The sequence below is a fragment of the Ceratotherium simum genome, chromosome 19, assembly GCF_057802395.1.
Source record: "Ceratotherium simum simum isolate JZ-2026a chromosome 19, ASM5780239v1, whole genome shotgun sequence".
In the NCBI taxonomy this organism is placed as follows: Eukaryota; Metazoa; Chordata; class Mammalia; order Perissodactyla; family Rhinocerotidae; genus Ceratotherium; species Ceratotherium simum.
Window position 1 is genome coordinate 20380218 of NC_141918.1, and position 19195 is coordinate 20399412.

A 19195-nucleotide genomic window follows, 5' to 3' on the forward strand; every position below is an offset into this window, starting at 1 on the left:
TATTAAATACTTTTTTTTTTAAAAAACCTGCTTCATTAGGTTTATAAGTTGTTTATGGCAAGATCATGTCTGCCTTATCCACCACGGTACCCCATGGCGTCTGACAGAGAGTCAGAAAGTATTTATTATACGAACGAATGTTTTTGCTTGTTCTGAAGCTCGATGCCCTTTGGAACCATACCACACGCCCTCTTCCAAGTTACCTCTGACTTCTGGTGTTCCACTTCTTGATTGGCAATCACATTGCTGGACAGTGTAGCTGTTTGGTGGCAGTAGTTAGTGACAGCTTTTATGACTGTTCTACACATTTTAGGTAAAGCTGGGAACTTTACTAGACTAGTAAATTTGTCACATTGGATTTGCATCACCAGAATAAGATAGTGAGGGGGAAATAACTCCCCTTCATCACCGCTGCAGGGCATGCAGTTAAAAGGAATAATTTTTTTTTTTTTTAAAAAAGGGAAGAGTTGGGGCCGGGCTTCTGGGGTAGTGGTTAAGACCGCCTGGTCCACTTCAGCAGCCCAGGGTTCACTCATTCAAATCCAGGTGTGGACCTACACACCGCTCATCATGCCATGCTGTGGCAGTGTCCCACATACAAAATAGAAGAAGATTGGCACAGATGTTAGCTCAGGGCTAATCTTCATCACAAAAAAAAAAAGTGAAGAGTTGAGGTATAAAAGTAAAACTGAAGGAGAAAGGTACTCCAAAGTAAATATCATCATTCTACTGATTTCAATGTATGGAAAAGCAAAATAAATTGCCCCTTGCTTCCTCCATTTCATCCGTAGCCATATACACTTATTATCTTATGTTTATATTTCTCCATTATTTGATGGAGTTAATCTTCCCCATAAGAGAAACAGGAAAGGCTCTAGACCACATGAAAGCTATTCCCAGCCTTTACAGTATCTGAATTATTCATCTTCGCGCAAAAAAATACAAAGCAATCACCTCCGGTAGCTACCCGACTTGTTTCCCAAACCATACATCGCTCTGAGCCCATGTTAAAACTAATATGATTTCCGATACAAACCAGACTGCTCTTTATTAACAGGGGATGCTAATTGCAGGCACGGGCACATCTCCTGCCCGCCCGCTCCCCCAAAACACAAACGGAGGGCAGAAGAGAAAGAAAAGTGTTTAACTTGATTATCACTGCGCCACCAAAACATTAGGGATAATGCACACAAAAACCTAAACTTGACTAACTTCGCCCCTCCCGCATCCCACCTGCAGCCTTACGCACACCGCGGCTGCGCTCCGCAGCTGACAGAGCCGGGCTCGCACCGCCGCGGACGCGCCCTCCCGCCCGGGGTGGGCGGGGCTGCGGCTCTTCCGGCCCGCCCCCTCCGGCGCGGGCGCGCGCGTTCGGAGTATCTGCGTCCGGGGAGGAGTCTCTTGTCCCTCCGCGCGGCCCGTTCCGCCTAGGCTCCCAGTGCCTTCGGGCTGACGTGTCTGCAGTTCCTCGGCGGCTCCGCGACTAGGGCCGTGATGGCGGACGCCTGGGAGGAGATTAGGCGGTTGGCGGCTGACTTCCAGCGGGCGCAGTTCGCCGAGGCCACACAGAGGTGCCCGACCCTCCCTCTCCATTGTGGAGTCCAGAATAGCCCCTGCGCGGCCACGCCGAGCTCTGAGGCCGCACATCCCTGGCCCCGACTGTCCCAGCCTCTGTCGCTGTCCCCGCCTCCTGCCCCCTCCCCGAGCCTGGATTGCGGTTCCGAGTATAGTTCTCGGAGGGGAGGCCCGAAACCTACTAAACCCTGGAACCCCGCATTCACGCCCCAGCCAAGTGCCGGCGCGCCCCGCCCCCACGATCCCGGCCGAGGCTGGGGACTTCGAGCTGTCTTAGAGTGTCCCTCTGATCCTTACTTACCCGTCATCACGTCACTGTGGCGTCATTGCCTGTTATACACTTCCTGACCTAGAATGAGCTTGAAAGGAGAGGCTAACCCCAAAATAAGTACTTTGCAAATAGTGTGTTGACTCTTTGCACCTTTTGCCTTTTTGTCCGCCAGAGCAGATGTGCTAGGCCAGACTCATGGTTCCACCTGTCGTTTTTAGGGACTCACGGACACTGACATTTCCTATAAACCCACTAACTTTTGGGGGATGTGTCTGGAGCACCTTAACTCTGCTTTTTAATATTACAGAACAAATATATAATGCTAATAGAATCCTTTTTATCTGTTGACTATTTCTTGCCTTCGATGTTTTTGTTCTTTCTGGGGCTGAAGACCTTAATCGCTTGATGCTGTGTTTTGTAGCGCTGAGAGCAAACTAGGGCACACACTTAAGTGTTTGGGTAAGTTAACAGTTTCGGGTGTTTCTAGGCCAGATTTCCTGTTTACAGACCAATTGTATGAGTAAGGCGACTATACACTTAATTTAAAAGAAAATTCTGGGTTTTTCTTACTAAAGTTAAACTGGGAATTGAAGTAAAAATAGGGCAGGTTTTTTTCCTACTTGAATTGTATGTCCTCACATTCTGTTCAGATTTGAAGATTAGCAGCAGGCCTGGACATGAGAGCAATCTTGAAATACATAATAGAATGATTTGTACCAATTAAGTACTTCATTTAAGTGCATGTAAACCTGCTTATTCCCAAGAGTGTTTTTTTAACATATTGAATCAATATTGTTATACTAATAAAAGATACAGGTTTTGTAATACAGAAGCTAGTGACTCTTTACCCTAACTTTTAAAAAAACCCCATTTTCATACATTGTGTTAATTTTATTGAGCACCAAGTGTATCAAGTGCATTTTTGAAACTTAACTTTTCTTGTTTCCCTCAGGTTGTCCGAGCGGAACTGCATTGAGATTGTGAATAAACTGATTGCTCAGAAACAGCTAGAGGTAGTTCACACACTTGATGGGAAGGAATATATTACTCCAGCCCAAATTAGTAAAGAAATGAGAGATGAGCTACATGTCCGAGGTGGTAAGTAATTCCTTGGTTTTTTTCTTCTGGTTCTTTGGAAGAGAAAAAAAAACCCCTCAAAACCATAAATAATAAATTATTTGGAGGTTATAGGACGCCCTTCTCAATTGTTAATATGGTAATCAGCTTTAATATTTTTAATAGGTTCGGGTAAATGTGATCATATAATTTAAATGAAGTCAAATATTGTCACTTTACAGAATAGCATTTCTTATTATATTGAGTTATGTGTTCTATATGTGAATTTGTCAACTGTTTTTTATCACATTTCATGAATTTATTGCATGACTCAGGAGCTGCCTGTTATCAGATCATAATTATGAAGGGGGAACAGAGATTTTAAAGAATTATAGATTGTTGAAAATCAAGGCTGTACTACCATGCCTTTTTTTTTTTTTTAAACTTACCTGTAAGCGTTTGCAACTTAGGAAACAATTCAGTATGGGTGCTAAACCTATATTGTAGGAAATGCTATGACAAGCACACAAGAAAGTTTTTGTTTTCCTTTGTCTTTTTAAAATTTGAACAAACTATTGAGCAAATTTGAACATAATTTGATTAAAATAGAACGAACTGTGAAAACAACTCTTCATTAGATGTTATCACATATATCCTTGGTGTTTGTTTTTTTGTCTTCCTGCATGGTGTTAATAAAATATTAGCTGTAATTTGGAATACTTAACAGATTTTCTTTTGCTAATAGGTGGAAATCTACCAATTTCAAATAAGTGAAAAAAGTTCATCTAAATTTAGTTGTTGATATCTCTTTGGTCACAGCAGATAAATTGTGAAGGGAGATTAATAACCCCCTTTAGGTCTGGCCAACTTGTGTATCAGTTGATGCTTGTAATTGGCCTGATGTGACAAATGGAACACTGAAAATAAATTACTGCCTGTGCCTTCAGTCATGAAGGCTTATGCAGCTAATGGTTTGTATTTGATGACATTAATTATTGTGGCTCTATGTCCTTTGTCGATGGAGGACTTTGTCCAAAACTAAATCTGTTGGAATTTACAGTTTTTGGCTGATGTGTACTGTCACATAAATTAATGAATGTTTTTTCTTTAAAGGTCGAGTAAACATTGTTGATCTGCAACAGGTAAATTTTAAATTTATATAATTTTTTCCTTTGATTTCTCGATTTTTGATACTATGAATATTTTCAGTGTCTTAAGTATTCACTGATACTGGTGTCATATTTTGTATAATGTTTGTGAAGAAATAGTGGTATAACCCTCACTGATACACTGAATCAATTTAATAAGTTCTAATTTATTGAATTGACTTAGTAAGTTCTTTCTCAGTTGACTTGCTTATTCTTTATTCTTTACCAAATAAACTCATAGTTGTCATTTTATGTAATTTTGGGAGAAAAATCACTAGTTTCATGTTTACTTGTTTTTAGTATGTGGAAGTAGTAGAGTAAGGTTAAAAAAGTAGAATATATTTTTAGAAAATATAAGTGCACATTTCATCAGCAAGGGATACTGTATACAACAAGCTGGTGAATCTTGTGTGAAATGGTGCCTGTTATATGAAAATGTAACTTCTTAATACAAACTTTCCTAACAAGTGAAAGTGTAATTGTTCAGAAATGAAAGTATATAAGCAATAAGCCTCTGAGTTTTTATTTGATTAAGGCTTTTTCCAGTATTTCAAGTCAATTTGAAATTCACCTACGAGTAAGTTTTTAAAAAGATAGTTATAACTATAAAATTTCAAACTTAAGAAACAATATGAACTTATCACTAATAGAATTTGTATTTATTTTCCAGGTAATTAATGTGGATCTGACTCATATTGAAAGTAGAATTGGTGACATAGTTAAATCAGAAAAGCATGTTCAGCTAGTGTTGGGACAACTGATAGATGAGTAAGTACAATATTTAAGGGCACTTTGATATGTTACTTTTTTTTTAATAGTGTTTATATTTAAATTTAGAACAGTTGTGGCCAGTTTTACATTTTGTTTAGAGCTGTTATAGTGCTGATTTTCATTATAAGGATCATTGTACTTAAAAAATAAGTGCATAATTGTGTGGAGTATTTGGAAATAGTATACACTTTGATTTTTTTTCTATTAACTTGAAGCAACACAAAACATAATTTTTACAGTCTTTCCTATATGGACTTAACTCTGAAAGCAAATTTGTTCCAAAAATATTAATGAAAAATGACTACAGAATTTCCATTGTTAAAAAAAAAAATCTCAACATTTATCATTTGATTAACCTTACATTTAGTTACATTGATAAGTAAAAAATAATTTTCAGAGTATGAGTAATGAATGGTGTTTTCCTAAACATACCCTATTTATTACTTTTGGGGCATACCTTATTGCAACAGAAATTAAACATAAAAGATAGAGGAAAAGCATTATTCTTAATTTTTTTTTTCTTTCTTCCTTTTTTTTTTTTTTTTTCACTATTAGGAACTATTTGGATCGATTAGCAGAAGAGGTAAATGATAAACTGCAAGAAAGTGGTCAAGTAACCATATCAGAACTGTGTAAAACCTATGATCTTCCTGGAAACTTTTTGACACAGGTATTCTTTCTTAATAGAATAATATGTCTTTTCAGATAAATAAGCAAAGAATTTTAATGGGAGGAAAAAAACTAGACTTCCTTACCTTTAATTGATTTTTGCAAGTGTTAGATTATTGATGTTGTAGTAATATATTTGGGGGATACTTCTTATGCATTGATGGTTCTGAGGAGACCATTCAGAAATGTTTATAATCTTCCCGAACCCTGAGACACCCTGAAAACAATTAATAGACTAAGTTCTAGGCCTGCTTTGATACAAGAGTAGGTATACTATAAGCACTTCTGATATTCAGCTATACAGAAACTGTAACCATGATATCTACGGTTCTGATTGCCCAATTTTGGCTTTTTCTTTCTTTCTTTTTTTGTTTTTTTTTTTGGTGAGGAAGATTAGCCTTGAGCTAACATCTGTTGCCAATCCTCCTCTTTTTGCTGAGGAAGATTGGCCCGGGGCTAACATCCGTGCCCATCTTCCTCTACTTTATATGTGGGACGCCTGCCGCAGCACGGCTTGATGAGTAGTGCGTAGGTCCATGCCTGGGATCTGAACCTGTGAACCCCAGGCCACCAAAGCAGAGCACACGAACTTAACCACTATGCCACCAGGCCAGCACGTGCCCAGTTATTTTTTAAGAAATAACTGATGAGGGCGGAGTCAAGATGGCGGCGTAGGCAGACTCTGAACTCACCTCCTCCCGTGGACACAGCCAATTTACAACTACTCGTGGAAAAATTACCCCTGAGACAGAACTGAAAACTGGATGAGAGGAACTCCTGCAACAACGGACAATCCTAACTGGGGTGGAGGAGGCAGAGACTCCCTTCCGGAGAGGAAAACGCCGCCTTCACAAGCCGCCAGCGTCACGGCCGCCGGGAGCAGCTCACAGGTACGCAGCCTCCCTGGAGGAGCGGGGCCCTGAGCCGGGGAGCGCCCCCGCTGTGAGCATTTTGTGGACCCAGCACAATCGACACCAGCGGCATAATATCTGACTTTGCCTGCTACTAAAGCATTGGGTAGCACCCCCAGAAAACCCGGCTCACAAAGAAACTAAAACTGGCTCTTAAAGGGCCCGCGCACAAACTCACCTGCTCCAGAAAGCATCCTAAAATCACCAGAAAGAAAGGTGCACACTGCTTTGGTGATAAGAGACTCACCTAATAGGCCCTGAGTGCATCTCGGTGAGGGGTGAGACCTCTCCAGGGACTGGGACATTGGCGGCGGCCATTGTTGTGGCCTGGTGTGAGCGTGCTGACACAGACGCCATTGGAGTTCTCCTGAGACCTGCTAGCCCAGGGTCTGCTCCACCCGCTAGAGCACCGATTTAATCCAGCTCAGCCAAGGCAGGCAGCCCACCCTAGAGACTGGCCCCACCTAACAACAAGCCCTCAGGCAACGTGTGGGCCTGCATAGATTGGTGACTGGATTTTCTGCAGCCTGGCAACTGAGCTGACTTGAGCGGGGCAGGGTGTGCACAAGGAGCGGGTGGAGAGTGTGGGGTGGTGGCGGAGTGTGTGGGGCTCCCGCCGTGGAGAGACTGGGTCCGCTTGGGGAGGTCGGGCCCTCACAGGGGGCAGGACTGTGTTGACTGTGTGTGTGGACCTCTGGGCGGCAGGGCTTGTCAGCTGCAGAAGACTTGTGCTTCTCAAAGACCCACATAGGAGGTTTGCCCCACCTTCCAAAGCCTGAAACAATTGGGTGCTCCTGTGCCTGAGGCCAGCCCCACCCAGCTGCAATCCTCAGAGAGCTGACAAGAGACCTAATAGGCTAGAGGTTTACAGCACCCCTAAGGCCCTGAGCCTAACAACCTGCCACACTGGGGGCCTACTCACTTAAAAGAAATACTGCAACACAAATGTGGTATTAGAACTTACAGCCAACTGTACTGGGGCTCCCACACCTGATAAAGAGACTGAAGGGCCCACAACAACTACAAGCAGCTGAGCATTACAACAGCTGGCCAGGAGCATAACTCAGCCTCCTGGGCGCCTATAGGAGAGCTAACAGGCCACAATAGAAGGACACACGTAGCCCACATAGGGGCCACCCCTGGAACATTGAGAACTGAGGGAAGCACACTGGAAGCCTCCTAAGCCATCACTTACATAAGGTCACCTGTCCAAGAGCAGGAGACGAGCTGACCTACCTAATACGTAGAGACACAAGCACAGGAAAGAGGCAAAATGAGGAGGCAAAAGAATACATTCCAAGTAAGGGAACAGGACAAAACCCCAGAAAAGGAACTAAGTGAAACAGAAATGAGCAACCTACCTGACAGAGAGTTCAAACTAAGAGTGTTAAGGATGCTCACTGATCTGGGGAGAAGAATAGATGAACTCAGTGAGAATGTCAACAAAGAAATGGAAGATATAAAAAAGAACCAATCAGAAATGAAGAATACAATACTGGAAATGAAAAACTCATTAGAGGGACTCAAAAGCAGAGTAGAGGATACAGAAGAACGGATCAGTGAGCTGGAAGAAAGACTAGAAGAAATTACCCAAGGTGAACAGGTAAAAGAGAAAAGAATTAAAAAGAGTGAGGACAGTCTAAGGGACCTCTGGGACAACATCAAGCGCACTAACATCCGTGTTATAGGTGTCCCTGAAGGAGAAGAGCGAGACAAGGGGGCAGAGAATCTATTTCAAGAAATAATAGATGAAAACTTCCCTAACCTAAGGAAGGAAACAGACATCCAGGTACAGGAGGCACAGAGAGCCCCAAACAAGATAAACCCAAAGAGGCCCACACCAAGACATATCATAATCAAAATGTCCAGAATTAAAGATAAAGAGAGAATCCTAAAAGCTGCAAGAGAATGTCAAGTTACATACAAAGGAAACCCCATAAGGCTATCAGCTGACTTCTCTGCAGAAACCTTACAGGCTAGAAGAGAATGGCACGATATATTTAAAGTGCTAAAAGGAAAAACTTACAGCCAAGAATACTCTACCCGGCAAGGTTATCGCTCAAAATGGAAGGAGAGATCAAAATTTTCCCAGATAAGCAAAAATTAAAGGAGTTTGTCACCAAGAAACCAGTGTTACAAGAAATGTTAAAGGGACTGATTTAAGGGGAAAAGAGAAGACCACAAATAGGAAAATTATCTATTTCCACGATTAGAACATAATGGATACAAATGCACAAAAAGAGGTTAGATATGATATCAAAAACATAAAAGGAGGGAGGAGGGTAGTTAAAGAGTACAGCTTTCAGACAGAGGTCAAACTAAAGTGACCATCAATTCTGTATAGAAGAAGTAAGGAACAGAGAAGGACTACTTAAACACTGAGGAAAAAAATAAAAAGTTAAAAATGGCAGTAAGTACATACTTATCAATAGCTACTTTAAACGCCAATGGATTAAATGCCCCATTTAAAGGGCATAGGGTGGCTGACTGGATAAAAACAAGACCCATATATATGCTGCATACAAGAGACACACTTCAGACCTAAAGACACTCACAAACTGAAAGTGAAGGGATGGAAAAAGATACTCCACTAAATGGCAATGAAAAGAAAGCTGGGGTAGCAGTACTCATATCAGACAAAATAGACTTTAAAACAAAAACTGTAAAGAGACAAAGAAGGGCATTACATAATGATCAAGGGAACAATCCAACAAGAGGATATAACACTTGTAAATATCTACGCACTCCAATGTAGGTGCACCTAAATATATAAAGCAATTATTAACAGACATAAAAACAGAAATAGACAGTAACACAATAATAGTAGGGGACTTTAACACTCCACTTACACCAACGGATAGATCATCCAAACAGAAGATCAATAAGGAAACATTGGCCTTAAACGACACCTTAGAACAGATGGACCTAGTAGATATATACAGAGCATTCCATCCAAAAACTGAAGAATACACGTTCTTTTCAAATGCACATGGAACATTCTCCAAGATTGATCACATATTAGGCCACAAAACAAGTCTCCATAAATTTAAGAAGATTGAAATAATACCAAGCATCTTTTCTGACCACAACGGTATGAAACTAGAAATCAACTATAGGAAGAAAATCAGAAAAGCCACAAATACATGGAGATTAAACAAAATGCTACTGAACAACGACTGGGTTAACGAAGAAATCAAAGAAGAAATCAAAATTACCTGGAGACAAATGAAAATGAAAATACGACATGCCAGAATTTATGGGATACAGCAAAAGCGGTTCTAAGAGGGAAGTTTATAGCGATACAGGCCTATCTCAACAAACAAGAAAAATCTCAAATAAACAATCTAAAAATGCACCTAAAGGAACTGGAAAAAGAAGAACAAACAAAGCCCAAAATCAGTAGAAGAAGGGAAATAATAAAAATCAGAGCAGAAATAAATGAAATAGAGACCAAAAAACAATAGAAAAATTAATAAAACCAAGAGCTGGTTCTTTGAAAAGATCAACAAAATAGACAAACCTTTAGCTAGACTCACCAAGAAAAAAAGAGAGAAGGCACAAATAAGTAAAATCAGAAATGAAAGAGGAGAGGTTACAACAGACACCTCAGAAATACAAAAGATTATAAGAGAATACTATGAAAAACTATATGCCAACCAATTCGACAATCTGGAAGAAATGGATAAATTCTTAGAATCATACAACCTTCCAAAACTGGATCAAGAAGAAGTGGAGAATTTGAATAGACCAATCACCAGTAAGGAGATCGAAACAGTAATCAAAAACCTCCCCAAAAATAAAAGTCCAGGACCAGACGGCTTCCCTGGGGAATTCTACCAAACATTCAAAGAAGACTTAATACCTATCCTTCTCAAACTCTTCCAAAAAATTGAGGAGGGAGGGAAGCTCCCTAACTCATTCTACGAAGCTGACATTACCCTGATACCAAAACCAGACAAGGACAACACAAAAAAAGAAAATTACAGGCCAATATCACTGATGAACATCGATGCGAAAATCCTCAACAAAATACTAGCAAATCGCATACAACAATACGTTAAACAGCTTATACACCATGCTCAAGTGGGATTTATTCCAGGGATGCAGGGATGGTTTAACATTCGCAAATCCATCAACGTAATACACCACATTAATAAAATGAAGAACAAAATCACATGATCATCTCAATAGATGCAGAGAAAGCATTTGACAAGATCCAGCATCCATTTATGATAAAAACTCTGAATAAAATGGGTATAGAAGGAAAGTACCTCAACATAATAAAGACCATATATGAGAAACCCACAGCTAATATCATCCTCAATGGTGAAAAACTGAAAGCTATCCCTCTAAGAACAGGAACCAGACAAGGATGCCCACTGTCACCACTCCTATTTAACATAGTATTGGAAGTCCTAGCCAGAGCAATCAGGCAAGAGAAAGAAATAAAAGGGATCCAAATTGGAAAGGAAGAAGTGAAACTGTCACTATTTGCAGATGACATGATTTTATATATAGAAAACCCTAAAGAATCCACCAGAAAACTTTTAGAAGTAATAAACGAATATGGTAAAGTTGCAGGATACAAAATCAACATACAAAAATCAGTTGCATTTCTGTACACTAACAACGAAGTAGCAGAAAGAGAAATTAAGAATACCATCCCATTTACAATTGCAACAAAAAGAATAAAATACCTAGGAATAAATTTAACCAAAGAGGTGAAAGATCTGTACACCTAAAACTATAAAACATTTCTGAAAGAAATTGAAGAAGACACAAAGAAATGGAAAGATATTCCGTGCTCTTGGATTGGAAGAATTAACATAGTTAAGATGTCCATACTTCCTAAAGCCATCTATAGATTCAATGCCATCCCTATCAAAGTTCCAACAACATTTTTCACAGAAATAGAACAAAGAATCCTAAAATTCATATGGAACAACAAAAGACCCCGAATAGCTAAAGGAATCCTGAGAAAAAAGAACAAAGCTGGAGGTATCACACTCCCTGATATCAAAATATACTACAAAGCTATAGTAACCAAAACAGCATGGTACTGGCACAAAAACAGACACACAGATCAATGGAATAGAATCGAAAGCCCAGAAATAAACCCACACATCTATGGACAGCTAATCTTTGACAAAGGAGCCAAGAACATACAATGGGGAAAAGAAAGTCTCTTCAACAAATGGTGTTGGGAAAACTGGATAGCCATATGCAAAAAATGAAAGTAGATCCTTACCTTACACCATACACAAAAATTAACTCCAAATGGATTAAAGACTTGAATGTAAGACCTGAAACTGTGAAAGTTCTAGAAGAAAACATAGGCAGTACGCTCTTCGACATCGGTCTTAGCAACATCTTTTCAAACACCACATCTGACCGGGCAAGAGAAACAATAGAAAAAATAAACAAATGGGACTACATCAAACTAAAAGCTTCTGCACAGCAAAGGAAACCATCAACAAAACGAAAAGACAACCTAACAATTGGGAGAAGATATTTGCAAACCATACATCTGATAAGGGCTTAATCTCCAAAATATATAAAGAACTCATGCATCTCAACAACAAAAAACTACCAACCCAATTAAAAATGGGCAAAAGACCTGAACAGACATTTCTCCAAAGAAGATATACAGATGGCCAACAGACACATGAAAAGATGTTCAAAATCACTAACTATCAGGGAAATGCAAATCAAAACTACAATGAGATATCACCTCACGCCTGTCAGAATGGCTATAATTAACAAGACAGGAAACAACATGTGTTGGAGAGGATGTGGAGAGAAGGGAACTCTCATACACTGCTGGTGGGAGTGCAAACTGGTGCAGCCACTATGGAAAACAGTATGGAGATTCCTCAAAAAATCAACGATAGAACTACCATATGATCCAGCTATTCCACTGTTGGGTATTTATCCAAAGAACTTGAAAACACCAATTTGCAAAGGTACATGCACCCCTGTGTTCATTGCAGCCTATTCACAATAGCCAAGACTTGGAAGCAACCTAAGTGCCCATCAAGGGACGAATGGATAAAGAAGCTGTGGTATATATACACAATGGAATACTACTCAGCCATAAGAAACGAAAATCCAGCCATTTGTGACAACATGGATGGACATTGAGGGTATAATGCAAAGTGAAATAAGTCAGAGAGAGAAGGTCAAATACTGTATGATTTCCTTCATTAAGTAGTAGATAATAACAACAATAAACAAACACATAGGGACAGAGATTGGATTGGTGGTTAGCAGAGGGGAAGGGGGGAAAAAAAAAAAAAAAAAAAAAAAAGAATTTCAACTGTGATATGTAGGGATTTAGTAAAATGAATATGCACTAAAAAAAAAAAAAAAAAAAAAAAAAAAAAAAGAAATAACTGATGAGGATTATAATTTAGAAGGGGTGCTGCTGGCATCCTATGGGGTAAATGTAAGGAATGCTGTTAAACATTCTACAGTGAACAGAACAACTTCCCCAATAAAGAATTTTCTTGTCCAAAATGTCAGTAATACCATCAACTTTTGATGTCACCTTTTTCCTCCTCTAAACTGTCAGTGTGATAGGAAGAAGAACCAGGGATTCTCTCATATTCTCTTAATTTTAGGTACTTGTGTCAATACTCAAATGTCTTGATTTATAATGCAATAACAATGCTACCTGAAAATAGAGACTATTTACTTGTTTATTTATTTGTTTGCTTCTTAAAGTTGTTTGACATTTTAGGATTATAGACGTTCATTTGATAACAGTGGAAAGTGCATGAGCTTTGGAGTTAAACAGACCTTGATTTGAATTTTGTCTATGCCACTGCTTAGTTATTCAATGTTAGGAAAATTATTTCATCTCTCCTGTGCTTCAAGTTACATATCTGTAAAATGGGAGTAATTGTCTTTTTCATAGAGTTCAATGAGGTTATATACATGGTATATCTAATTGAAATATTTGACACAATGGAGGCACTCAATAAATGACAGTTTTGTTTTGTATTTACTGGAACAAATAAGGGGAAAGCCAAATCTCTTTTAGGAAAATATCACTTTAAGAAAATGCAGCTTACAAGAATTTACCAAACCATAATTGCATGAGATTAATTTATAATACAAACAGATGTACTCACCCATTTTAAAAGAGTGATTTCCTCTAATTGCATCTAAAATAACATTAACAGTAGAGATCTATTTTACATGGCATTTCAAGAGCCTAAGTTCTGTTTTAAATGAGCAATGTATGTTAATCACAGAAGGTCAAAAAATATGTTTGTAAAGCACTTTTAAAAAGTATCAGAATAGATCCAAGTGATTTCTTATAAAACTCTGCTACTGATACATTTTAGAAATATATATAACTTTCTTAATATTTTTCAGTTCTAATTTTTTTGAATATCACAGGCAGTATTCTAAAAGCTTATTAAAAAGTTGTTTTAAAAGCATTTTCTATACCATAAAAGTATCAGTCAGGCTGACTTGTGGATTTAACTTATCTTGGGATGGGAAATATGTCCAGACACATTTCAGATGTACCTGACCCCAGTCACAGTGTAGCTGTAGAAAAATACTTTCTTGAGGTTACCAAGAATCAGATTGTCTGCCAGTGTAGATATCTGGGCGCAGGTAACTGTTAATATTTGCATCAGAAAGGATAACTTTTCAGGTCTTACATTTCCCTAGGTTGCAGAGTCTTGGAATAATATTTATTTCTCTCTGTTAGTGTTAGAAGCTCCAGATAGGATCTTCTCCAAGACCCATGTATGTGTCTTGGCTGTCTGTATGTTTCAAGCTGCCTATATCTAGAAAATTGGTTAATCATTTTTATGTTACATTAGAAATAGCCCTTATTAGCAAGTAGCTAAGCCTTTTAACATATCATCTGTTTGACTCATTCAGTTCTTGGTTCTGTCATGAGATTATGAAGTTTCCTAGATCCTAAAACTTCATTTTAGTTTATATATCTTGTGAATTTATGCTTGTTGAAATTTCTCAGTCATATGATTAATACGACATCAGCATTACTTTAGTAAGACTATATAGATGTATATGTGTAATTTTGCTCTTTCAAATTAATAAAAATTTGCATCTTTACCCCAGGCACTAACTCAGCGGCTAGGTAGAATTATTAATGGACACATTGATCTTGATAACAGAGGAGTAATATTTACTGAAGCTTTTGTAGCTCGACATAAAGCACGCATCCGTGGACTGTTCAGTGCTATTACTCGGTAAGCATGTTTTAAAATATGTATGTTTTTATGTTTCTTTGATCATGATTTGTGGGTTTTTTTCTGGCCTTTTTTTTTTTTTTTAAGTGAAATCTCATCCAGGACCCTTGTTTATTAAACAGATAGAAGGGGAGCTTCTCTTAAATAGGAGTGGGGAGGGGATTCCAGAGCCCTAGAATGTACCCATACTCTCTCCAACCCACATCTCCTTCCTGTCTTGACCTTCACCACCCTCATGACCCCAGGTGCACTTCTTCACAATACCCAAATCAGTATATAAAGTCGCCCTGGGATCATGGAAAGAGCATGCAGTTTAAAGGCAGGAGTCCTTCGGTCATAGCTGTATCACATAGTAACCATGTGACCTTGAGCAGATAAATCAGTCACCTAACTTCTTTGGGCCTCAATGGGACTAGATCATTTTAGAACCCTCTTTACTAAATAACATTCTACAATTCTAATGAATGACAGTGTTACTTTCAAAATCACTTTAACTTTTCTAAAATAAGAATTTCTGAAATGTTTGGGGCCTGTGTGACAAACTCTAGTGTGGAATTAGGAAAACCTACATTTTCAATTATCTCCTCTCTCCTGTGTCATTAACTTTATCTCAGTCATTTTTGGGCCCCAACAGCGTGTAAATAGTCCAGATTCCTCCCATTTTAAAACTATCAAACCTCTCACAACCCCATATTCCGCTTCATCTACCATCTTGTTTGTTCTTTTCCTTCAAGTGAACCTTCTGAAGAGTTGATGTCTGCATTTACTGTCTCAGTTTCCTTACCTTCTGTCACTTCTCACTCACCCATCTGGCTTCTACTACTTACAAAGCAATGATGTCAATATCATTAAATCTAATGGATACTGTGTATCCTTATTTTACTTGATTTTGCAGCAGCGTCTTCCTTCTGGAAATGTTCTCATTCCTTTTTTTTTTTTTTTTAACACCAGTCTTTACTGATTTTTTCTTTCCTCTTTTGGCTACACCTTGTAAGTCACCTTTTCTGGCTCTTCTTCGTTCCCCTAGCCTTTAAATTTTTGCTTCAGGCCATCTTTTCTTCGCAGTCCTGCACTGTCTTCCTAGGTAATTTTACCTTTCTTTTAAATTTCAGTCTTATACTACCTGCACTGCATCTCTATTGAAATGTTTTACAAGTGCCTCAAATTCAACATATTTAAAATAACTCATTATCCCTGAGCTGTGCGATCCCCCCCCCACCTGAGTTTATTCTTCCACTTGTGTTTCCATTTCCAATAAATATCATCATTCAGTTGGTTTTGCCAAGAAATCTGGGAGTCATTCTTTATACCATCCTTTCTCTCTTCCCTCTTTCCAAAACAAAGTATTTTGAATTCTATATTCTAAATGTTTATGTAATCTTTACTTCTCTGACATCACCATTCCCACCACTTCAGTCCATTTTTTAACTGGACTGTTTGAGTAGCTTTCTAACCAGTCTTCCTTCTTCTACTCTTATTACCTTTCAGGACATTTTTTACATGGCAGCCACAGTGATTTCTTTTTGTCATTCAACAAATCAAAAGCATTTATTGAGTACCTAATACATGTAAGGCACAAACGACTTGGTTAGAAGGGAGAGCTTATAATCTAATGCAACAATTTTCTTTCTTTTTTTTTTTAAATAATCTCACACTTAGAGAAAAATTGCAAGAGAACCTTTTGTTTCTGTCACATTTGAGAGGAAGTTGCTGACATGATGTTCCGTCACCACAAATACTTTAGTCTGATGTCCTACAAACGAGGATATTGTCCTATATAACTATAATACAAACATCAAAATCAGGAAATTGACATTGATACATTACTTCCATCCAGTCCTTGGATCCCATTCATGTTTTACCAGTTGTTCCAGTGTCATTTATGGAAAAAGATCCAGTTCAGAATCACATATTGCATTTAATTGTCATGTCTCCTTAGTCACCTTCAGCCTGGAGCACTTACTTGGTCTTTCTTTGACTTTCATGACCTTGATGCTTTTGCAGATCACAGGCCAGTTATTTTGTAGAATGTTCGGTTTTGCTTATCTGTTCTTTTATCATGCTGATATTCAGGTTATGCATCTTTGGCAGGAATATCACAGAAGTAATTCTGTGTTCTTGTCATTGAATCCTATCAGGTTGCATACAGTTTAGATTTTTCCAGTTACTGATGATGAGCAGTATAATGAGATATCTGTTAGGCTTCTCATAAAGCTACTTGTTTTTCCTTTAAAATTAAGTATTTGTGGAGAGGGCCATCTGAGATCATGTAAGTTATTCTGTTTTTCACCAAATTTTCAGATTATTCAATTATGTAAGTTAGTATGGACTCATGGTTCCCTATTTTATTCATTGAATTATAGTCTATTATTATTATTATTTAGGTTTTCAAATTGGCTCTGATTTAGCTAGTGGCAGGCCCTTCAGGCTGACTTCTGTGTTCTTTTTTTTTTTTTCTTTGGTGAGGAAGATTAGCCTTGAGCTAACATCTGTTGGCAGTCCTCCTCTTTTTGCTGAGGAAGACTGGCCCTGAGCTAACATCTGTGCCCATCTGCCTCTACTTTATATGTGGGACGCCTGCCACAGCATGGTTGATAAGCGGTGTGTAGATCCGCTCCCAGGATGCGAACCTGTGAACCCTGGGCTGCCAAAGTGGAGTGCGCCAACTTAACCACTACGCTGTTGGGCTGGCCCCACTTCTGTGTTCTTTTGACATGTCCCGATCATTCTTGGAGCACTTCTTTTCTCTCTGGCACAACAAGAAGTTCCAGGTTCAGTTCATACTTTGCCTGTCCCAACCCTGGAATCAGCCATTTCTCCAAGGAGCCCTAGTTCCTTTTTGTAGAGTATAGTATTTAGAAACCAAGATCTGGACACTAGATTGCTTGTTGCTATTTATTTGTCACTGCTCCCAAGCCCTCTCAGCAGTCAAGCTAAAGGATACACATACACACGTGTATACACCTCTCTACATGTCTATATTTCTGTATTTTTATCCATGTGTCTCAAAACCCGTGAGTTCACACTGATACCTCCAGTTCCCTTCCAACACCATAAGTTTCGTTCTAGTTTTCTCCGTTTCTATGTTTGTAAATCCCTTCTCTGACCATGAGAAATCTAGCTTCCATTATCCTTAATATGTTTACTTATTTGATTAATTCTCCATTACGTAACTGATCTCCCATTGCTGCTACCTACAGCTCTCGTCCCTATGTGGACCCCCTCCATACTCCACATAGGCTCTGACAGCTTGCACCAGATCACCCTCCTAACACAGGAAACTGATAATGGTAGTTGTTTCTGGGAGAGAAACTGGGTAGCTGAGTGATAGGAATGGAGGGGGATTCAGTTTTGTAACTTTTTTGTACCCTGTGGGTTTATTACTTAGTTAAAAAATAAAATATAAAAATATATTTTTCCTAGTGACAAATATTTATTTTTTTCTTTGACTAATTATTGTGGTGAGTGTAGTTATCAACAAGTTCAGCAAATAGTATTTTTCTGACTCATAATAGCTCTGAGTAGTTTCTCTTTATGGAAATATTATCAAACCATGAGGGCACAACAAATTCTGAGCCTCAAAAGATGTTGCTAGGCTGCGTAGCTTCCAGCTAATTCCATTTAATGCACTATATCTTCGTATTTGTCTCTTAAATATAAGGAATCATCCTCCTATTCTGGTCTAACTTCAGAGAAAACACCTGCATCTCTGATTAACAAATGGTTTATATTTATTGTTATTATAGGTAGCCAGAAAGAGGAGCAGGAAATAATTAGTGAGAAGCCATATGTAGGTATACTAAACTACATTATATTCCAAATTGAAATAAAAATTCAGCACCTAAGTTTCATAGTACAAAAAAAAAGCTAGAACTTTTGTGTAATTCAATTAAACATTTATTGAACAACTACAATAAGTTATGCACCCAGAAATTTTAAGACAAAGCCCTTCAGGGAGCCCTCTATATTTTTGTAGGGATGTGTTTGAGTAAAAGGGAAAAGAAAACACAAAAACCAAAACATGAGAAGGTTGTAGTAATTATAAGATAAACAAAGGAGAGCAAACTTCACAGAGCACCTAATTGGATCTTATTGGTTTGGGGTTTTTAGATGATTTAGCTGAAAAATTTGGGTAAAACAGTTTCATAAAAACCAAATTGATCCATACAAGAATTTGGTAAAAATAATAATTTAGTCAAAAATCCCCAAACACGGGGATTTTAAATATCAATTCATATTTAGACAACTGTTTCTGCTCTCCCAAGTTTGTCATAGAGAAAATTTATAACATCTTAAGTAATCAACAATGGAGGATTAAGTAGTTGGAATAACTTAAAAGTCTCTTAATGATATGCATAAAAATAAAAACATAGACGAAACCTAAACCAGAGAACAGGCATAATTGGCTTAAAATGAATAGGGGGAAAAGATTATAGTCAGAAAAAAAAATCTAGATCCCTTTCTTTATAGTTTCCTTTACTTAAAAAAATTGTTTTAAATTATTTTTGTTAAAAAAAAGCACAGGGTTCTACCCAGAACAAATGAAAACGTGTACACACAAAG

The 19195-nt window shown here is 38.3% G+C and overlaps 1 protein-coding gene across 2 annotated transcripts in view; it reads left to right on the top strand.

Annotated features, from left to right (window-relative positions):
* Positions 1-1417: 1417 nt before the first annotated feature.
* UFL1 (UFM1 specific ligase 1) overlaps positions 1418-19195 on the top strand; it is a 39038-nt gene continuing 21260 nt past the window's right edge. The window contains exons 1-7 of one of the 2 annotated variants that reach the window (XM_087443903.1): positions 1498-1571; positions 2238-2305; positions 2799-2944; positions 4016-4044; positions 4721-4818; positions 5377-5491; positions 14502-14632. In XM_087443903.1, the coding sequence (XP_087300029.1) occupies positions 2917-2944; positions 4016-4044; positions 4721-4818; positions 5377-5491; positions 14502-14632 (401 nt within the window). In that variant the 5' untranslated portion in view covers positions 1498-1571; positions 2238-2305; positions 2799-2916. Of the gene's footprint in view, positions 1572-2237; positions 2306-2798; positions 2945-4015; positions 4045-4720; positions 4819-5376; positions 5492-14501; positions 14633-19195 lie in introns of both variants that reach the window. The other variant, XM_004422133.3, reaches the window with a different exon arrangement.